Source organism: Cotesia typhae, unplaced genomic scaffold (assembly GCF_013202065.1).
Source record: "Cotesia typhae breed Kobodo isofemale line unplaced genomic scaffold, CoteBio_Ctyphae contig_27, whole genome shotgun sequence".
Lineage (NCBI taxonomy): Eukaryota > Metazoa > Arthropoda > Insecta > Hymenoptera > Braconidae > Cotesia > Cotesia typhae.
The window spans coordinates 1,563,700-1,586,079 of record NW_027423733.1 but is presented as its reverse complement, the minus strand read 5'-3'; the positions used below and the strand labels follow the sequence as shown (position 1 = coordinate 1,586,079).

Here is a 22,380-nt window from a genome sequence, read left to right as displayed (position 1 = left end):
CAAAACAAATATTGCACTTCACTGATGTATTTGCATGTAAGAAAAAAATCTAATAAATGAAATTTAGTACTTATATGAGTTGGGTGTTCTATTTGAACCATTCCCGGTTTTTAAATACAAGAAAAATCATACACATCATTTCACGGTTTGTGCATTAAAAAAAAATACATAGTTGAAAATAAATACGGTATGAATTAATTTTCTCTGAAATATATGATATGACGTATTTAACACGAACTCGATTTATTTTTTACCTAACAATTTTAATTATGTAATTAGTCTGGTAGAACTATTAGTTCGTTAAAAAAATTGTATATAATAATTATTCAAAATTAACTTGTATAATTATAAACAAAATCTGTTGACAGAAAAATAAATGATAACAAATGCTGTAAGAGAACAAATCATAATTCATAGTCTCTAAAAGTTATTATATTTGTACGCATAATACTTTCCATCAATATTCACGAGCTCAAGCAAATACTATTACTAAGTATTGTGAATGTACAGATTTGTGATACTATAGCAGGAATTATGTTGCAAAGGTTGTGAATTTTTCTTTTGTCTTCCGAAAAATTTGAAAAAAATCTTTGAATTCGGAAAGAACGCAATCCTTTGCACGAATAATTATGATTTTTATCACTTTTTAACTAAACGATGCATTTTTATGTTAACTTACGTTTTTTTTTTTTAATGTGCTTTAGTTAGAACAAAGTGCTATGCATAGTAATAATCCACAAATTGTGGAGAGTCATGCCTGATCATACTTGAATTAATAAGAGTCTTAATTACGTATTCCTATAAGAGAATGTTTGTGAATAATTTACTTATAGTTATGCATGAATTATGTCCGATATGGAAGATCCTATACGACTACGCAAAACTTTTGAAAATTTGGCTGTAGGGCAATCAAATCATCCATTTTGTGTTGCACGATTTGCACGAAACATCAAAACATACGTACATAGTAGTTTATGGAGGAAAATTCTAGTCGCTAAAGTATCACTAAAAAGATCTTTCCGATACACTGGTTCAGATTAAGTGAGACTAAGGACCATCAAGGTCATTCAAAGGATAGATAATTGTCTTCATGTGATTATTACCGTGACACCTTTATTGTAGCGTATCATTGCTTTGCTAATTATAGATGCGTCTACCACATTACATAATCGCTTTCGCAACTCGCTTTTATAGACCGCTTTTGCTACTAGCAAAAGACACTGCGACCTCTTCGTAATGACATTTCAACGTGACTCTTGAATCATTGACTCTTATGATTCATTCCATTAGGCTCTTACGTTATTAAAAAGTAATACAAATAAACCAGCACTTCTATGAAGAAATAATCAAGAGCGTATTCATCACTTTTAAGCAATCGCACGATGGCATTATCATAGCGATTAATAGTCTTTCTCATTTATGGAAGATTACCTCCAATCATGTAACGACTTACCAATTCGTGATCACTGTTCATAGAAGTCAAGACGAGAAAGTTTGAGCCCAAAATATAAAGATTCAGATCGCAGATTTAGTTCACCGGATCACTAGGCTCCGCGGAGAGAAAATTGAAGGGATTTTTACTATTTTACTATCGTCATTTTTAACTTCCTAATAAGAAAATTAAAAATTTTCAAAAAAAAAGTTATTGGTTTCACACCGTTTTTCGATAATCGAATTTTCAACAGATGCTAACGTTTTAGAGTCCTAGGAAGCTTCCCCAAATGTTTCCGCGATAATATCCGTAGATCTGTGTGTGTGTGTGTGTGCGGCCGTATGTAAACCATTCATAACTTTTAAACGGCTTAACGAATTTCATCGTGGTTGGCGCCATTAGAAGCGTCTTGAACAAACTTAGATTTCTTGAAAATTTGAACCAATTCAGACCAATTCATTTTCAGAAATCTGAAAAAAAATCAGAAAAAATTTTTTTTCAAATGTTTTTTTGGAATAACTTTTAAACGGCTCTATCGATTAACTCCAAAAACTAATTAGCTCTAATTAGCCATAAAAAAACATGTCGATCACTACCAGCCCGGTCAAAATTGGTTGAATCGTTCGTGAGTTATCGTTGTCGAAAGAATACCGAAAAAAGTGTTTCTTCCGGGATTACTCTGAATTAATTCCTCGTTCGATCAATTCAAATTTAAAAATTCTCTATGAGGCTTTAAAAATTGCTTCGAATGCCGCCAACCACGTGAAAATCGGTTGATTCATTCAAAAGTTATTACGGTTTGAAAGTTCAAAAAATAGTGTTCTATGAAACTTATATCAGCTCGAAGAGAAAAGAAAAGCTATTTCTTTGAGCTCGGAGAGCCTAACATAACAAATAAATCGTATTTTTGAGCTCAAAGAGCTCAAAAACGTCATAAGTACAATTTTAAGCGCCTAGGTATGGAATTAGCGGGAAGTTGCAGGGATGGCCTTCAGGGTCAACCTTTTTCCTAATTTTTATAAAATACAATAGTACCGTGAACTATACTTCTCATTTGATAATTTTTACAATTTATTACTGTAAATTTTATCCAACAAATGATACTAACAAGAGCCTTAAAAAGTCCAATTCTCTTAAAACTAATTATGGAAGACATGTTAGTAAATTTTACAATTCAACTATCGTAAAAATGGACAGTCGGTTTCTCTAAGAAAAATTTGAGGGAGGGAGAAGGATAGGAGGTTGGACTCATTGGTAACTTTAAGGTAACCGAAAATCCAAATCAGAACTTTCGACCGGGAGTCGAACCTAGAACTCTTAGTTGACAGCGAGAGACTCTCTCTCTCTCTCTCTCTCTCTCTACGCTATCCGAGGTAAATTACTACGAATGTCCTTCAGCACTTACATAAACTCGGAGTCTAGCGCTGATGTGCACGGCTAACACTCACATTAATTGAGAAATATTCCAATTCAACTATCTTAAAATTTGTTACTTCTATTGGAAAGGTACAGAAGCAGCACTGGAAATTTAAAAATGAATATAAGAATAATAATAATTTGACATCTTATTTTTCATTCTCTTAACATTTACGATAGTAACATCGCATTTTTTCTAACTGAATTTAATACTATAATCTTTTGATAAAATTACAATAGTAAATTGTAAAGGATCTTTTTTCAACAGTAAATTTTCGTCTAAAATATTTGAAAGTTGCCACTAATCTAATAATAGTCATAATATTTATAAATTACTTTTTCAATTCTAACTCCTTTGAATGTTATTAGTTCCATGTAAAAGGTTATAATATTTTTAGTCGATTTTAAAATGTTGATTCCGAAATGATTTATCGAGCGCAAGACGCTTAATTTTTTGAAAATTCTTCGAAAATAATTCATACAAAATTTTATTTTCAGTCAGAAGCACGTGCTCTTCTTGATAGTAATGGCGCACGAACTGGAATCGTAGGACATGCAAAAAACTTACGTTATGAAGTACAAAAAAAAATTACAAAGCTGAGACAAGATCGAGCTTCTTCAGACGCGTTTCCATGTAATACCAGTAGTGTTGAAAGTCTCCCAAGTGGGAGTGGATCTAGTACACAAGCTTTGGTACGAGCTGACAGTAATCATAGTTCTATATCATGTGACGATCGTGATGCTGTCAGTCCAACGCCGATTGGACCAATACTTTGTCGTGCCCGTGCCATTGTTGATTATACACCGAGTCCTTATGATAAAGATGCTTTAAATTTCAAGGTAATGAATGTATTATTATTACACAATAGAGCTTCTAATTATTCAAAATGTCAGTTAAAAATTTTAAACTATGCCAATAAATAGTAAAACACAATTAATAATCAATTGATTTCACTATTTTTAACAGAAAGGCGATGTGATCGATGTAATACAGATGAATAAAAGTGGCTTGTGGAAAGGAATTACGCACAATCGAATTGGATTTTTTAAATTTATAAACGTAGAAATATTGAATGAAAGAGTTCCGCGTTGCAGTGGTGAACTTGAAAAAACTAAGTGGAATCGGAAGTCCAGACATAAACCAAGATCAGTTCAAGAACTTTTACAAAGGATGAACTTACAAGTAAGTACGAAAAAACTGAATAAGCACACTATTTTTACAAATATCATCTATGAAGTGCTAAATAATTAATATAATTATCGAAATTTTACACAGCACTATAACCTGGTCCCATGATAAAATACATTAATTTATTTTTATAATAAGTGTTACACTTTCTACATTAAATGTATAAGATTAAAGTTTAGAATTTATTTATTATTGATACCATTAAACTTAAGCTTCATTTTTATAAACTATAAATAAGTAATAGGTATGCTTCCTAGGTTACTTTTGCTATATGTAGAGAAGTGTTATTGTGCTTCAATAATACTGTCTATCTTTTCATGTACGAAAATAGTTTCCATTACTCTGAAATTTATATCAATTGGGCCTAGCAACGTTTGGCTGCAATAGTTAGACAGGATTCCAGCTTGATGGGACGCACTTTTCGAAGCTCAATATCGATTTGTTACATCTTCGATAACAATCTCAAGAACAGATTAACAAAATTTAAGCACTCGGCAGCAGTCGACATAGTTTCTGAAGAACAATATGTTATGTTGATTAATCATTTTTTAAGAATAAATCAATTGGCCCAAATCAGTGCAAAATTTTACAGAGTCTCGTTTGAGTGTCCCTCTTTCATGTCAGCAAAAAAAAAGTCGTTTCAAATGAAGCACTATAATCTTTGAAACGGCTCGACCTATTAACTTTAAAATCTAATTGGATCGAAATCTCAATGAACATCTTTTAACGCCATGTCGCTCGCCGCAATAAGTTTACTCGTTTTAAAGATACCGTACGACAAAATTTTATTATCATACATGTACTGAAAAAAAAAAAATTTCATGTTCGGCGCGATCTACTGTATAATTACAAAGGTCTCGTTCGGGAACGATCTGTTTAGCTTTTAGTAGCAATCTCGATCGCTACCTTAACACTTAACTTTTTGTTCAGTGTACGTATACCTACACACATATATGCAAACGCGCACGGTCGGATGTCCAGCCAGAAATAGTCGGATTGACTTCCTACACAGAAAAAAATAATTTTTTGTGCAATGAAACTTTGACCAGAAAAATAAATAATAGTTTAAAAAAACTAAAAAACACGCTTTTTATAGAAAACCGAACTAAAAAAATAGAAAATAAGTTTTAATAAATTTGAATTAAGAATAGTGTTAAAAATTTCAATAAATGTAATTAATAATAGTGTAAATAAAAAAAAATGTATTTTATTTTAAAAAAAGCGTGGGGTTCTTTTTAAGATATTATCAAAATGATAATCACTCTACTCATATCTGTCGATAGAATATTTATATCTATTGACCCATGCACCCCACGCTTTCTTTTAAAATAAAATACATTTTTTTTTATTTACACTATTATTAATTACATTTATTAAAATTTTTAACACTATTCTTAATTTCAATTTATTCAAACTTATTATCTATTTTCTTAGATCGGTATTCTATAAAAAGCGTGTTTTTTGGTTTTTTTAAACTATTATTTATTTTCTATTTTTTAGTTTGGTTTATTTATAATAGCTTGTTTTTTTTAATTTTAAACTATTATTTGGCAATTAACTTACCAGCATGCACTTTGCTAATATTAGATAAATCGTCTAAAGATAATGATTGGAAAATTAAAATTTCTGCCTTATCGACTGTAGATAAAAATCATATAAATTAACAAAAATCTTATTTTTCAAATTAAAAAATGGAATAATTTTATCAAATTAGTGTATTGTCATTGGTCCTCGAGAAATTTATAAAGTTTGAACGAAATCTGGCCGTTTAAAGTGCGTCAAAATCGCGCCTAAAGAAGTCGGTTACAAACATACAAACATAAAGTGTTTTTTTTTTCCTTTCTATGTAAGACCTCAAAATGTGGCGATCTGATAAAAAATTCGGACACACGACTTGTAATTTCCAACTTCTGAAAATTATTTATTTTCAAAACAGAAACTAAAAAAAAATAGAAGTTTTTGCTTTTTATTGTCATGAATTCTTTATTTCGAGAAAAGGAGTTTTACATTATTCCTTTAATAAAACTACCAACCGAAATTATGCTAGATTTATAACTTTGGAAAACTTGTTTCACTTTTATTCCATTTTACGAGGCGTTCCTTGGTGTTACAGTTTCATAAATTTCTTCTAAACAAACAAAAATTTCCACATAAAGACTGTAATAACCCATGGATTATTTAGAAATCTACTTCCTAGCAGATCGCTTGTTTGAAAATTTCGACTTAACAAAGGAAAATTCGATTTTTAAGTTTCCATTTATTGTACAAGTGTAACAAAAATAAACATATATGTTTTAAATCGAAATAATGACTGTCGCTTATGAAATAGTGACTATTCACTATTTAGTAGTGAAAAGTATACCACTATTTGAATTAGTGATCTACTCTGCACTGTAAAAATAGTGAATAGTCACTATAGTCACTATTTCGATTTAAGAGAGTAAATGGTCCCTAAGATTACTTCAGTGAGTAACGTCAGATTTTTTGCCCTGATTTAAATTTTTCCAAAGTTGTTCCACAGTATAATGTCGAAAAATCCAAGTTAATGTTTGTTTTTTTATGGTAGTAATTTTTGTTTTGAAGCGTATTTCAGTGTAACCAAGAGTACCTAGCGTATTTCAGCTGTTATAATAAATGCTTACCTGTGACGAATGATCGACAGACTTTAATTAGCCAGTTGAAAAGGAGGATGAATTGAATACTGTGACTATCAAAAGATATTTTGTTGTTAGATATATGTGACATTAGTATTTTAGCCATAAATAATTATTCTATAAATATTTTGATATATCTGATAGTGCTGAAGATCTATTCCAAAATGATAATCATGCAGGACGACTCGTATACGAAAATTGATTGTAGCAAATAAATTTTAAATTCCTGCTGATTATTTTTTGAACTTTTTGAAACGAAGTTCCTTATCGCAAATTTACAAACGAAAGCTAGACCAAAAAACGTGTAAGATTTTAAATGGCACAGCATTTTGACAACATTTACCAACCGGGTGTCTCACGATACCTCTCTTTTCTATTTTTAAATAATAAAAATGCAAGGAAATTGTTAATTCAAACTTATTCTGTGTGTTGCAGGAACATATACCCGTGTTCGTTTTAAATGGTTATGAAGATCTTGAACTCTTTCGAGAACTTGAACCAGCAGATCTTGATTATCTACGCATCCATCAACCTGAACATAGAGCAAAAATTCTTACAGCAGTGCAACTGTTACATGACTTACAGTGTGAGAACCATATATAGCATTAATTTTGTGTATCAATAATGAAATCGTTTAGAGAAATAGTAGGAAGAAATCATAATCTTTACGGCTATTCAATCAAAATTTATCATCTAATTTTTTAAATATTACATATTTCATTATTGGTAACAAATTAAAATTATTTAAATCGAAATTAATATTTTTTTTATCTATTTATTTAGCTGAAAGTGAAGGTGATCTAGCATCGAGTTCAGAAGGTGATGACAACAGTCGTAGAATATTACCATCATGTCAAACTTCAGGTCATTGCTCACCGTTCACTCGACGACAGCCATTACGTGACTCGGGTTGTTACGATACACATAAAACTCTATCTAGAAAGTTAATTAATTTTGACGCATGCAAGCTTAATCGTGAAAATAATTTTAATATGTTTATGTCCACTAATAAGTGTACTGATGTAAATATATTGTCTGAAGGGGGGTGTAAAGATGATTATCATCCAAATATTCCTAGCACAGTAAACAATGGTGGGATAGCTGTTAAACCAAAAGAAAAATCACTAGAGAAGACGACGCAGCCATGTAATATTAGTGGAAATATTAAATTTGTATCTAAATGTGATCATTTAAGTGAAACTGTTTTAATTAAAAACGATGAACAAATAGTTGCTACACCTGTTAATAAAACTGCAACATTTAAATATAACATTGGTTCAAGTAATGATGGACTCGTTTGTGAAAGTGTAAATGCCATTGTTAGTCTTGGACAAAAAGGATGTTTTAGTGAAAAATCGAGTGATTCAGGTGTCAGTTCATCTAGTATTAGTTCAGCTCCATTAACAAGAGATAATAAAACAATTGTCAACACAGTTGTTGATCCATCGACCAAAAACTTAGCAAATTTTACACGTGGTTCTTTTATTTTATCAGAATCTATTATATCTCAAGACGATCGTTGAATTAATAATTAAACTTTCGATATCAAGCAATTATTAATATGGAAATCAATAAAAAAATTAAGTCTTAAATTTTATGTTCTCGATAAATTATTTATTAGTAATTCCACGAACTTCCACAATACATACACACACTCGTGCGTGCATGAACTTACGCGCATGAATAATTCGGTCATTCCAAGCCAAATTGTCTAATTTTATTTTAAAAGTCGTATTTTTTTATTTTTATAATTACACAACTCATAATGTAAAAAGCATTAAAGAATTTTCTACGATTAAAATTTTTTTTTATTTGATATGTTTTTGTATATATTGAATAAAAGTATATCTGTAAGTTCTTAACCCTTTATTCGTAAAAGATAGTAAATTATAAAGTTTAGGGAATTTGGAAAATATCGTTAATTTTATCATGAAGTGTAGCTTAGTGAATAATATTATTTCCATATTTTCATAAAAATTTTTACTCAGTTTATTTCCTTCTAAAAAGATAACACTCATTACTTTTTGAATATAACAGATCGAACAAAAATTATAAATTTATAAATTCTAGACACATCATTAAAAAAATTTTTTTGTATTTTCAACCACTTATTATTTCTAAAATCTTAAAGATTAACAGCTAAAAAATTAGCAAAATAAAAAAATATGATTCTTAAAATTAGGTGATTAGGTATAAAATAACCGATATATACCAAGGTATTTCAAGAAAGTAAAAAAATTAATTTTCTTCCCGATAGGCTTGGAACTGTCCTCTTTAAAAATCTGATGTTACATTGAATAAATATTTTTTTTGTTCTAATTTTCAACGTAATACTGTACCAAAAAAAAGTTATCAATTTTCGATAAGTTTAATTGTTTAGAAGCTATTAATTAATTTTACATGACGTCAAATAAAAAAAAATATATATATTCATGTATTTTTTTTTAATTTTGTAGAATGCTTAAATACTTATAATCGTAATTTGTAGATTCTCTACAAGACACATTGTTATCTAGTTATAAAAATTAGAAACAAAAAACTTTTCTGTATTTTTCCTATAAAGATAAAAAATACTGATACGTTTCTATTTAAAAATTATACAAAGAACTCAAATTTTAACAAACATATGTTTTTACTTTAACGAAACTTTTGAGCTTGTTTGAAAAATAAATTTTTTTCAAGAATTCCTCTCCTACATACTATATATTATCATTGTCGCCCGAGTAAAAAATTTTTATATATTTATATGTACATATTCTATAATTCATATACAATTGTACACATAAAAGTGGCATGAAACAATCGTATACAATTAAGTAAAATTGTAATTCATGAAAAAATTCTGATCGTCTGCTGGGTTCGAAGTTAAGTCTATTTGGCTCCAAGTCTTGACTTCTATTAACTGCACCACATGGCCTCTCCTACAAACATTAATGGCGGATATTTACTTTTACCATACTTGTTATACTTATCAAGATTTAAAATGATAGAAAAGACTGAATTCATATTCTATAAATTTTCTTAAAATTTTATAAAATTTCATGATCTTGTATGAAATATTATGAAATCAATAAATTTCATTCTTGATGATAATTTTTATAAAATTTTACGAAATTTTTTTTACCTTATCATTTTTTATTATTGCTTTTGACTTGTATACGTTCTGGGTTCTTACAAGGCTCATATTCTTCTTTCTCCTAGCTCTACGCTTTATTCTCTTCTCATATTGGACCTCAGCAATCCCATAGTGATATGGGGAAAACTCAGAGAAAACCCATGCCAGTACAGTCGGAACAGAGCTACAAGCTCACGATAATCGATAAAAAACTCTTCGATAAGAAATTTATTGATTACCGGAACATTAGTCTTTTCTCCTAGCACACAGAGATCTACACGCTAGCCTGCGCTGACTAGGCGGTCACCCATCCAAGTATTAACCACAGTAAATGCTGCTTAACGTGGGTGATCGCCAGAGTTAGACACGTGTCGTATGGCTATCTCTTCCACCTTAATTTTTATTACTTTTTGAAACGTCATAGAATTGTATAAAATAAGGTTATAAAAATACTTAAATTTATATAATTTTATGAAAATACCTAAAATTATGTAAGGAAAATGCACTAATTATTGACCGATTAAGTTTTTCTTTTTTTTGTATCAAGCTATAAAAAAATTATTAACATTAAAAACAATTTTTAATGGATTTTGTTAAAATTAAATACTTAATTGATAATTATTAACAACTATTTATAATAAACATTAACAAAATTATATTAATTTTGTTATTTAAGTGTTGAGATACTAAAATCACCAATTATTGACCGAGGAAACCAAATAAATGACCGACCGTTCTCCAATTAATTGACCGCTGAAATAAATATAAGTAATTTTGTAAATTATATAAATGTAATTGAATGTATTCAATACTTTTCAAGTATTAACTCCATCTTTCATAGACATTGCACTTTAATATAAGTAATAGTAATATTTAACATAAAATCACATTTCTTTAGATCCCAAACAATCACAAATTTATTCTTATGACGATAATTCTGACTCATCTGAGATTGTTTGATCTTTCTGTTTTTCAATGAAAGCTTTTTTACTAGCTCATAAATCTCTTTATTTCAATTGCTCAGCAATTTTTTCTTCTTCTAATAATTTGTTCTTTAATAACCGTTCACTGGAAAAATTACAACAAAACAAAATTTACTAACCAAAAAAGATTTTAAGTATTATTGTTTAATTATAAATATACATTTTATAATTATGTTTATATTTAAAAAGCACTTGACAACACATTGAATGATTTAAGTACTCTAAACACTTGACAGATTTAATTTTGAGATTAAGAAGTTTGTATTATAAATATACGGTCATTAATTGGATCGTGATAAAATTAGAGGGTTCAGTAGATGACCGAATGAATTTTCTATTGAGTAATTAGCCTCCAACAGTAGACCGGTCTTAAAATAATATTAAAACTTATAATTTTACTTTATTTTTCCACAAAAGTTGGAATCTGATCTTTAATTAACATAATAAAACTAAAATATTTAATATTATGTCAATTAATATCACTAAATAAATTATGAAAAGCACTCACCCTCCAATTATATTCTAGTTATTTTTGATCGGTTGATGGCTGGTCGCGTTGTAAACAAATCTAAAATATTTTTTTAAAGCTGTAATCACTGCGCAATAAACTCCGCAATATTTTATTGTGATGATTAAATGCTATATTTTGTTTTTTAAATACACTTAGAATAAAAATCCTTGTAAAATAATAATTAATTAACTTTTAAATAAATCGGTCAACTAATTGGTGACCGGTCCATAACTGGTGCATTAACCCTATTTCTATAAAAATACCCAAAATTATAATCGGAAGCAAAAAGTATTACTTTCATTAAGATTTAAGAAATTATAGAAAACTTATAAATTTTATCAAATTTAATACAATCATCTTTTCTATTGTACAATTAACTTTGAAAAATTTAATAAAACTTCATCGTACATTAAGAAATTTCGGAGTCATAAAATTTCATGTTATAAAAAATTACGGAGGTAGACGGAGGTAGTAGACCTTTTGATTATGATATTTATATCATAAGGCTCAAACTTTTATATAATTTTTTTTTCATCATACTAAATAATATTTCTAGTAAATCTTTAAGAAAAAAATGTTGACTGTTTCGGCCCAGTCTAATATATATTTTGTAACAAATAAGATAATTTTACTTGATGATGGACAATTATATAAAATCATATCTAATTATAAACAATTTTATATAACTATGCTACTCTTTTTAGAGCCTTATATATAATAATTCTATACAATTAAATAATATATAACTATATAATAATTTGTATACAAATTGCTATAGCAATTTTTTGTACAATTGTATCGAATTATATATAATATTTTTTACTCAGGTGAAGAATCCATTGACATACATTTTTTATTAATAAAATTGTAAATATAACTATGTAATATTAATGTTGCATACCGTCTTAAATTGCTATATACAGAAGTGGATGTTTTGATCAAAAATTTGTATAAATAAACTATAATACACAGCAAAATTGTTTTGATGGATATGTGGAGGATAACTGAACTTAATAAATAATTTAAGATTTGAATCGCTTTTTGTGTTTACGTTTATGTAACCTGTTGATTATTTATAGGAATAATGTTATAAATAAACGTGTAAATAATTGGCAAATAGTTTCAAATACAATTTATTAATGAGGAGAAAATATTATACGTAGTAACAACTTAATAGTTCAACAAAAACTGATTGCTTACAAGTAGGTAGTAATACAATAATCCATATTGGTATTTATGAGTAAAATATTAAATCGGATAACTATAGAAATATATATAAGTATGCATGTTTGCTACAGTGATTAAACTTTCAACACACCCTCTCAAACTGCATACTCTAAAATATTAATTATTTTTGTAATTAGTAACCAAATCCAAAACCATTCATACATTTTTCGTGCATAACTCGAGGTAATGGTTTTGTTAACACATCAGCAATGATCTCACTCGTCGATACATGGTATACATTTATCAACTTATTCGTAATTGCTTCACGTATAAAATGATATTTTATATCAATATGTTTCGTTCGCGCATGAAACATGGAATCAACAGCTAAACATTGTGCGCCATGGTTATCTACAAAAATATTCATTTTTGCCTAATCACTCAGCTCTAATTCGCGAAACAAACTTTGCAAATACAACGCTTCTTTTGTAGCCTCTGCTAGACTCACATACTTGGCCTCGGTTGACGACAGAGCAACAGTACGTTGCTTTTGTGATCTCCAAGATATAGCAGCGCCGCTGAACAAAAATACGTAGCCTGAATAAGACCGTCGGTCAACCGTACATCCACCCCAATCGTCTGAATAACCTACTAAAGCCTTATCAACTTTACTATAAACAAATCCAGCACTCATAGTCCCAGCTAAATATCTTAACACACGCTTTGCAGCCAACCAATGACATTTACGTGGGCTTTTAACGAAATGAGCTAACCTAGAGATAGTATTCGAAATGTCAGGTCGAGTCGCTACAGATATATACATAAGAGCACCAATTATTTCGCGGTATGGATACTCTACATGTGACTCATCCTCGCTTACATTTTCAAAATGTATATTTAATTCAGAAGGCGTTGCAACTGGATTGCAGTCATTCATACCGCATTGTTTAAGCAATGGAGCGATATATCCTGATTAAAAGAGCTCTATTTGCTCTTCATACTGAACTATTTCTAAACCAAGGTAATATTTTGCAAGACCTAAATCTTTCAATTCAAAAAATTCCATTAAATTTCGCTTTAGCTTATCTACCTCTTTCATGTCATTTGACTCGACAAGAATATCATCTACATATACTAATACTAAAGTTATCAGTGAATTGAACGCTCATATTGATTGAGAAACTCCGTCGTGTTTTACTGTAGATAATAAAAAAAATTATCCCGGTACGATCACTTTTTCGACCAATTTTCCTGCCACATACACTAATCCATGAACACAGGCACACGAACGTCCAGAAATTACCCAGTCAGCATCCAAATCAGAAAGACTTCTGGAAGAAGTCTTTTCAAAGACGTCCATAAGAAGTCTAAATATGATGTCTTAACGAATTCATCAATCAGAACTCTTAATCAAGAAGTCGACAGGAAATCTTTTGACAAACTTTGTAAGACTTCTAAAATATGAGCTCTTCAAGTAGTTTACTTACTGAACTCATAAGACATCAATAATCTGAGCTTTTTAAGAGGTCTTTTTTCTGACTTCGTAAGATGTCATGAATATGAACTCTTTCAGAGGTCTTTTTGCTGAGGTAGGATTGAATTGTATTGGCGCATACGCACAACGATAGAAATTTTATTTTTATTTTTTATCTCTGTTTTAATATAACCTATAAGTGTATGGTACGTTTTCTGTTTACATTCAGCGTCGAATTGCAAAACTTTAATTTAGTGAAATCAATTAATTATTTATAACCAGTGATTTCGTAATTTGTAAATTAAAAGTTCTAAAAATAATGTAAGTGCATATTCTTAGCTAATTAATATTTGACTGTGTATGATATTTCATGTTTTTATCAGTGATAAATTTGAGAAATCATTCGATTTTAAAGGTAACGTATACATTTATCCAAAAAATAAATACACTACTGGAAAAAATTAAGGGATCAAAAAAAAATTCCAAATTTTTCGGTAGTTTTCAACAGGCCGTAACTTTGAGAGAAATGGTCGTACAGGAAATAAAAAAAAAAGGAAATTGTAGCTCCAAGTGTCTAGTTTTTGGATTAGAACTTCAAAATTTCGTAGCCTCCGCGGTTTCTGAGTAATCGTAGAAAAACCAGCAACAAAAAAATTCTCAAAATTTTTTTAGTTTTTTTTTGGTCTACGGGCGTGGAAAAAATTTTTTAGCTTAACCACCATAAGGATCGGATACTTTGTTCATTTAGCTTTAATTTCTTTTTTAAACACCCTGATACGTCCACTCCTTGCTGAGATATCGGTCTTCAAATGGAAAAGGATCTTTTTGTCTTTGATTATCGATATCTCAGCAACCAATGATCGCACAGAAAGTTAAAGGTGGGTTTCAAGAACTTGAATGAATTCCCCTTAACGACTGTCCATTGTTTTTTCGAAAAAAATTTTTCTTTCCGTCACATGAATTTGAAAATGCAACAAAAAAGGGCTTTTAGTGGTTTTTGGAAAATCAAGCGCTGGATCGAAAATATTGAGGAAACCACTAATGTTAAGTGTGCCTTTTACAGTTCAATATGTCCACAAAAACCCTACACAGAATCAAATTAATCCAGCCAGCCGTTTTTTTGTTTCACTTGATCGAATTTTTGAAAAATTAAAGGATCACGTTTTTGCTCTGAAAAGCTCATAATTTTTAAAAATGAGAAAAAAATTGTTTTTTCGAGCTTTTTCCACATTTTTGTTCCAGAAAGTGCTTAAATTGAAAAAAAAAAAAATTTTTTTGAAATTTTTTCTCTTGAAAAGTTTAAGAAAACAATTACCGCCGGCATTAGCGTTATCCAAAGCGTACCACGTGGAGGTCGCGCGGTCGGATTTACGCTTCTGCGTGTGTGTGTGTGTGTGTGTGTGTGTGTGTGTGTGTGTGTGTGTGTGTGTGTGTGTGTGTGTGTGTGTGTGTGTGTGTGTGTGTGTGTGTGTGTGTGTGTGTGTGTGTGTGTGTGTGTGTGTGTGTGTGTGTGTGTGTGTGTGTGTGTGTGTGTGTGTGTGTGTGTGTGTGTGTGTGTGTGTGTGTGTGTGTGTGTGTGTGTGTGTGTGTGAAGTATTTCAGGAGAATTGAGACCCGGTGGCTCGTCAGTTCCACCGTATTTAATGACTCCAAACTCATTCTCTGAAGGTTTTTGTTGGTTCAATACCGGGTATTACCACCCCTGTTTTCAATAACGGCTCTCAAACGTTCAGCCATGTTGATGCAGACGGTAATTTGAGGCTGCGGAATGGTATTCCAAATGTGCTGAAGCGCGCGCTCCAAAGCAGCTAAGTTCTGCAAATTTGGATACTCTCTGCGCAACCGACGGCCCATTATGTCCCAAACGTGCTCTATGGGGTTGAGATCTGGACTCATTGCTGGGTGTCGCAACAATGTGATGTCATGCCGCTCAAAGAAGTGCCGGGTAATGTTGGCTGTGTGTGGACGTGCATTATCTTGCATCAATATGAACGACCTCAGATGTTGTCGTCTGCGCAGAACAATGGGCCTTAAAATTTGGTCGATGTCACGTCTAGCTGTCAAATTTTCGCGTACAATTACCAAAGGTGTTCTCCAATTTCGTGAAACGCCGCCCCACACCATAACTGATCCACCGCCGTAGGCAACGACTGGACGGACAAAGTTCTGGCGAAAACGTTCTCCACGACGGCGCCAAACGAGAGGACGTCGATCGTTGCCATACAGATTAAAACGAGACTCATCAGTGAATAAAACATTTGTCCATTCCCTCAAGTTCCAATTTCGATGATCGTAAGCATACGCTAAACGAGCTCGACGATGTCTTGCTGTCAACAGGGGTACACGATTAGGATGTCGTGCGTGTAACCCAGTTTCACGAAGACGATTGATGATTGTTCGAGAGCAAATGTTTCGCACTTGATGCCGTCGTCGCTGTTGCTGTTGTCTGCGATTGGGGAAGTTTCGAGCGACAATATTCGCATTGACGAAAGGTTGTCGTCGAACTTCTCTAACAATTGTTCGATCATCGCGGGCATTAGTGACTCGATGGCGACCTTGTCCGGGGCGACGATGATATTGATTCGTCTCTTGGTATCTGGTATAAGCTCGAGATACGACAGATTGACTTACACCCATCCGGATAGCAACTGCATGTTGAGTGTAACCTTCGTCGACAAGAGTCACTAACCGAGCGACTTCCACCTCCGATAAATGTCGTCTAACCATGATTAAGAATCAAAAGTCAGAAATTTTCAATTTTGACCAAAAAATTAAAAAAAATTTTTTTTAGCGCAGAGGGATTAGTTTTGAAAAAAAACTGTTGAATGAAGCGATTTGCTAAGGATTCACAAAAAGAAAAGAAAAAAAAACTCCGAAAAGCGTATGAAAAAAAATCGAAATTCGATTGGGGGTATTAACTTTTTTTATTAATTTAATTAAAAGGAGATCAGTAGAATCAAGGAATGCAGCGGTGGAAAGGTGATAAAAATCATTGGGCGATGGTTTTTTGAGTTTCCTTAACTTGTTAAAAAAATAAATTTTCCAAAAAAATTTTTTTTTAAAAAATTTTTTTTTTTTGAAAATTTTTTTTTAATTTTTTTTTTTTTTGAAAATTTAAGCACTTTTTGGAACAAAAATGTGGAAAAAGCTCGAAAAACCATTTTTTTCTCATTTTTAAAATTATGAGCTTTTCAGAGCAAAAACGTGATCCTTTAATTTTTTCAAAAATTCGATCAAGTGAAACAAAAAAACGGCTGGCTGGCTTAATTTGATTCTTTGTAGGGTTTTTGTGGACATATTGAACTGTAAAAGGCACACTTAACATTAGTGGTTTCCTCAATATTTTCGATCCAGCGCTTGATTTTCCAAAAACCACTAAAAGCCCTTTTTTGTTGCATTTTCAAATTCATGTGACGGAAAGAAAAAATTTTTTTCGAAAAACAATGGACAGTCGTTAAGGGGAATTCATTCAAGTTCTTGAAACCCACCTTTAACTTTCTGTGCGATCATTGGTTGCTGAGATATCGATAATCAAAGACAAAAAGATCCTTTTCCATTTGAAGACCGATATCTCAGCGAGGAGTGGACGTATCAGGGTGTTTAAAAAAAGAAATTAAAGCTAAATGAACAAAGTATCCGATCCTTATGGTGGTTAAGCTAAAAAAATTTTTTCCACGCCCGTAGACCAAAAAAAAAAACTAAAAAAATTTTGAGAATTTTTTTGTTGCTGGTTTTTCTACGATTACTCAGAAACCGCGGAGGCTACAAAATTTTGAAGTTCTAATCCAAAAACTAGACACTTGGAGCTACAATTTCCTTTTTTTTTATTTCCTGTACGACCATTTCTCTCAAAGTTACGGCCTGTTGAAAACTACCGAAAAATTTGGAATTTTTTTTTGATCCCTTAATTTTTTCCAGTAGTGTATAAATTATGATTTTTTTTTAATTTAAAATATTTTTTTCTCAAGATGTCTGAAAGAAAAAGATTCAGTGAACTGTCTAAGAGTCAGAAAAATCGAAGATTGAAAAAACGCTGTGAGCAGGCAATTTTGGAGACTGCACGTGCAAAAGCATCGGTTGATACTTCGTTTGATAATGATCCAGTTATTAATAACAGTGTAATGACCAACGACAATAATTATAACAGTGATGATTTCAGTTTACAGTCGATTCATTTAGATAATACCGTAACCGATATCTCTTTAAAGACTTACACAGATAATAATGATAATTCTCATTGTACAACAACAAAAACAACATCAACAGTAACAGCAACAACTACTACAACTTCTATCACTTATAATAGTAATAATAATAATTGTGATATCGAAGTACCAATTCCTTTAACCAAACAATTAGCTCAATGGAAATGCGAATTTAACATTACTCAAGCTGGATCAAGTGCTTTACTAAAAATTATTAGAAATGTGGAGTCAATAGAAGAGTTAAAAAGTCTTCCAAATGACAGTCGTACCTTAATTGATACTCCTACAGATACTACTATTCGTGAGGTTGCACTAGGAGAATATTTCCACTATGGACTGAAAGAAGGATTAATTGATCAATTAAAAATTGTCGATATAAAACAGATTACAGATATTATCCAGATTAGTATACACATTGATGGTTTGCCAATATCGAAGAGTTCAAAACGACAATTGTATCCTATACTGGGAGAAATTTTTCCAAAAGTCTCTGTACCATTCGTTATTGGTATATACCATGGACTGAACAAACCAAATGACTAATGAATTTCTTCAAGATTTCATTAATGAGTACAAAAATCTGAGAGAGGAAGGTTTCGAGTATGATAGTCATAAATTTAAAGTAATTATAAGGGCTGTCATTTGTGATTCACCAGCGAGAGCTTTTGTAACCTACACAAAAGGTCATGGTGGTTTTTATGGTTGCGGTAAGTGCATTCAAGAAGGAGAATATAGTGACCATCGAATGTTATTTCTTGATATGGATGCACCATTACGCACTGACTCGAATTTTATAAATCGTTTAAATGAAGATCATCATTTAGGAAAATCAGATTTTGAAGATATTGGTGTTGGTATGGTGTCTCAATTTCCAGTAGATTACATGCATCCCCTTGCGACTTTCAAATCATTCTGAAATCAGTCTGAAAAAATTCTGGAAACATTATGGAATCATGATGGTTCCAGAGTGTTTCCAGAGTGGTTTTGTGCCTATTTTCCAGCATGAAACCAGAGTGCACCCAGATTAAAGCCAGAGTGGAATCAAAGTGAACTCAGAATAAAATTAAAGTGGAACCAGAGTGAACCCAGACTAAAGCCAGAGTAGAATCAAATTGAACTCAGAATGAAACTAAAGTGAAACCAAAGTGAACCCGGACTAAAGCCAGAGTGGAATCAGATTGGACTCAGAATGAAACTATAGTGGAACCAGAGTGGACCCAGACTAGAACTAGAGTGGAATCAAATTGGACTCAGAATGTAATTAAAGTGGAACCAGAGTGGAATCAAAGTGAATCCAGAATGAAACCGAAGTGGAACCAGAGTGATACCAGAATGGAACCAGATTAGAATCAAAGTGAATTTTACATAAAATCAAGATGGCTTCAAAGTGGAATCAACATGAAATTAAAATGAAATCAGAGTAAAATAATAATCAAATCAGAATTCATTCAGATTTAAACTAGCGTGAAGTCAACGTGAAATTTGCATGAGTCACAATGGAGTTATTAAAAATTAGATTAAACTATCAGTAAATTTAGAATAAGTTCGGATAAAATCGAAATTAATTAAGATAAAACTACAGCAAAACTAAAGTCAGATCCGATAAAACTTCATAGGGATCTGAATGTGGAAATAATTTAATATAAATAATAAATTACCTTCATTGGAAAAAATTAATCAATTATTAATATACTTCTTAAAGTTTTTTCCATCTTTATTATATAAATGTACATAATAAGATGTTACATAGTGGAAAACGTATCCTTTTATAATTTCAATGATATATATTAATATATTAATCAACATTAACAGTTTGTTTATTTAGTCACATCTCTATTTAAAAATGTTGATTAAAGAGTATTAAATATTATTCTTCTCAATCAGTTTTTATAATCAAAGTTGTTATTCATCTCATCTTTGACAAATTTAGAGATTTCTCCTAATCTTACGTACACTAAAACTATTTTAATAAAAACTTTATTATATCAATTATGAGTTGATCAGCATCGAAAATTGTATTTAAAATCAAAAATAGAAAATATAAAATTCCTATCATATAGAACGTAAGTTTCAGAAAATTGTAAATGTCTATATATAATATATCTGGTAAAGAAAATAAAGTCATGCGTAATATATGTCGGTAAAAATGTATGCTTCAATTTTTCTCCTAAATTCTCTTAAAAAAATTACATATCAATCATGACATAGTTTTTACTACAGCTGTTTTTTAAAATGCTTTTCGTACATGAACCTATTCACTATATGTATACAGTCTATAATTGTGCATTAAAAATCACAGGAAAAAAATATACAACTTGAAAAAAATTAATTTTCCAATGACTTTTATTTAAAGTAAAAAATAAATTTGTCGTAATACTTCAAAGTTCACTTTCATTGTTACTTTACTTTCAAATTTTATGGTTTAAAGAAGTCAAAAATTAATGATGACCAATGTAGTAGCATTTCGTTCGTCGGTTTCCAGTGAAAAAAATGAAATTCAAGAATTAGTAGGTCCAATAATTATAAACAAAATGAAACGATCAGAATATTATAACGATATTACACAATTTTATTTAGTTACCAAACTTGACAATGTTTCGATTTAGATATCCAAATTAATTATCACGTCAATTTCTATGAACTTGTACGTCAAGTAGTATCGTATACACGATGAAAAAAAATTTTTGTCTGATCATATATGATTATACATGAGGTTTGGAATGATCAAACATATATGATCAAAACATCTTGCGATAATACTCTTGGGACCTTAAAAAGTTTTTTTTTTAGACTGGCAATACGATTGTTTTGACACTGACATACAGCCTGTCAATAATTACCGAAAAATTTATTGGACAGTGACTATTTTCTAATTTTTTTTAATAATGACATAATTTTTTTGTAATTTTATTGTACTTTGCGAATTTTATCAAATTTAATAAGTTCTTAAACTTTACAAAAATCTATTGAATTCCGGAATTTGATGAAATTGCAAAAATTTTTATAAAAACCAGTACTTTCTGTTGTTAAAAGTCTAATAAATTTATGTCTTTCAATATTAATGCTGGTGACTTGGACGAGTGAGCAGCGTTCCAGACGGCTTCCAGCTAAAAAGATTTGAGTTCGAGCCCTCCATACGCCTGCGATTTTTTTATTTAATATTGTCATGAATTGATTATCCTAATATTGAAACGAACCATTACCGTACTATTCCATTTCTCTATGTATTTATGAAATGAATTTGTTATTCTCGAAAGCATTTTTTTATCATACATATATGAGTAAAAATAATTATATATGATCATATATAATAATGCATAAGTAAATCTGATTATATATGATTAGACGTGGCCAATATATATATATATATATATATATATATATATATATATATATATATATATATATATATATTAGGGTGGGTCAAAAAAATCAACTATTTTTTTTTTACAATTAATACGTAAAAATGGGTTACTAGGCACCTTAAAAAAATTCTCACCAAATATGAACTCTTAATTTTAATAGGAAGATCCTCCGCGTCGCAGTTTTTCATTTTTTTCTCAGTCCAATAGAAAAAAATTCATTCCTCATCATTAATTGGTCGTACAGAAAAAATTTTTTTAAGAATTTTGTAGGAAATTTAATGCACTACAAAAAAGGTATCTTATGTTTTTTCCGTAAACCTCACCATTTCACTAATATTGAAGATTTAAGATTGATTATTTTAAGTCAAATGTCACTTTTGTTTATGAATTTTATAACTCGACAAGAAATGGCTATTATTGAATGGGCAATAGAAATTTTTGTAGCAAATTAACTGCTCTATAAAAATGGTATCTTATGTTTTGGCGATTAAATTAATCGTTCAAAAATATTCATCATCAAACTTTCATGTATATCGATTTTAAGAGTTTTTGATTAAATAATCGAAAAATTTCAATTTAATCTATCAGTTTTGAGAAAATTTCATTTTTTGTCTTTAATGTAAGTATTATTTGAATTTTGTTTTCAAAATTTTTATTCAATAATTCCAAACTTTTTATTTTTCATCATTAGAAATCACGATCATGTTGTTTTTTTGATAACGTCTTCAAAACGTCTTAAAAAATTTTTCCACTACAGCTGTATATTGTCCTTGGGAAAATTTCTTCTCTAGAGAATTTTTGTTTTTTTATTCTATTTACTCTGTTTCCCTTGTGAACTAGCGCCACCTACATTTTTCTTTATAGTTATA

At 30.4% G+C, this 22,380-nt stretch overlaps 2 protein-coding genes across 4 annotated transcripts in view; one reads left to right on the top strand and one right to left on the bottom strand.

The window, feature by feature from the left end:
* LOC141525863 (uncharacterized) overlaps nucleotides 1-8,283 on the top strand; it is a 76,692-nt gene extending 68,409 nt beyond the window's left edge. For all 3 annotated transcript variants that reach the window (XM_074240551.1, XM_074240552.1, XM_074240550.1), the window contains 4 exons: nucleotides 3,347-3,688; nucleotides 3,816-4,031; nucleotides 7,127-7,277; nucleotides 7,475-8,283. In XM_074240551.1, the coding sequence (XP_074096652.1) occupies nucleotides 3,347-3,688; nucleotides 3,816-4,031; nucleotides 7,127-7,277; nucleotides 7,475-8,214 (1,449 nt within the window). In that variant the 3' untranslated portion in view covers nucleotides 8,215-8,283. The remainder of the gene's footprint in view (nucleotides 1-3,346; nucleotides 3,689-3,815; nucleotides 4,032-7,126; nucleotides 7,278-7,474) is intronic.
* A 4,617-nt stretch (nucleotides 8,284-12,900) lies between these two features.
* LOC141525676 (uncharacterized) lies at nucleotides 12,901-13,404 on the bottom strand. Its single transcript, XM_074240236.1, has one exon. The coding sequence runs from the start codon at nucleotides 13,402-13,404 to the stop codon at nucleotides 12,901-12,903; it is 504 nt and encodes a 167-aa protein (XP_074096337.1).
* Nucleotides 13,405-22,380: the final 8,976 nt, after the last annotated feature.

Excerpts from the sequence above, each read along its gene's own strand:
- LOC141525676 (XM_074240236.1), bottom strand. The coding sequence starts at position 13,404 with ATGAATGACTGCAATCCAGTTGCAACGCCTTCTGAATTAAATATACAT.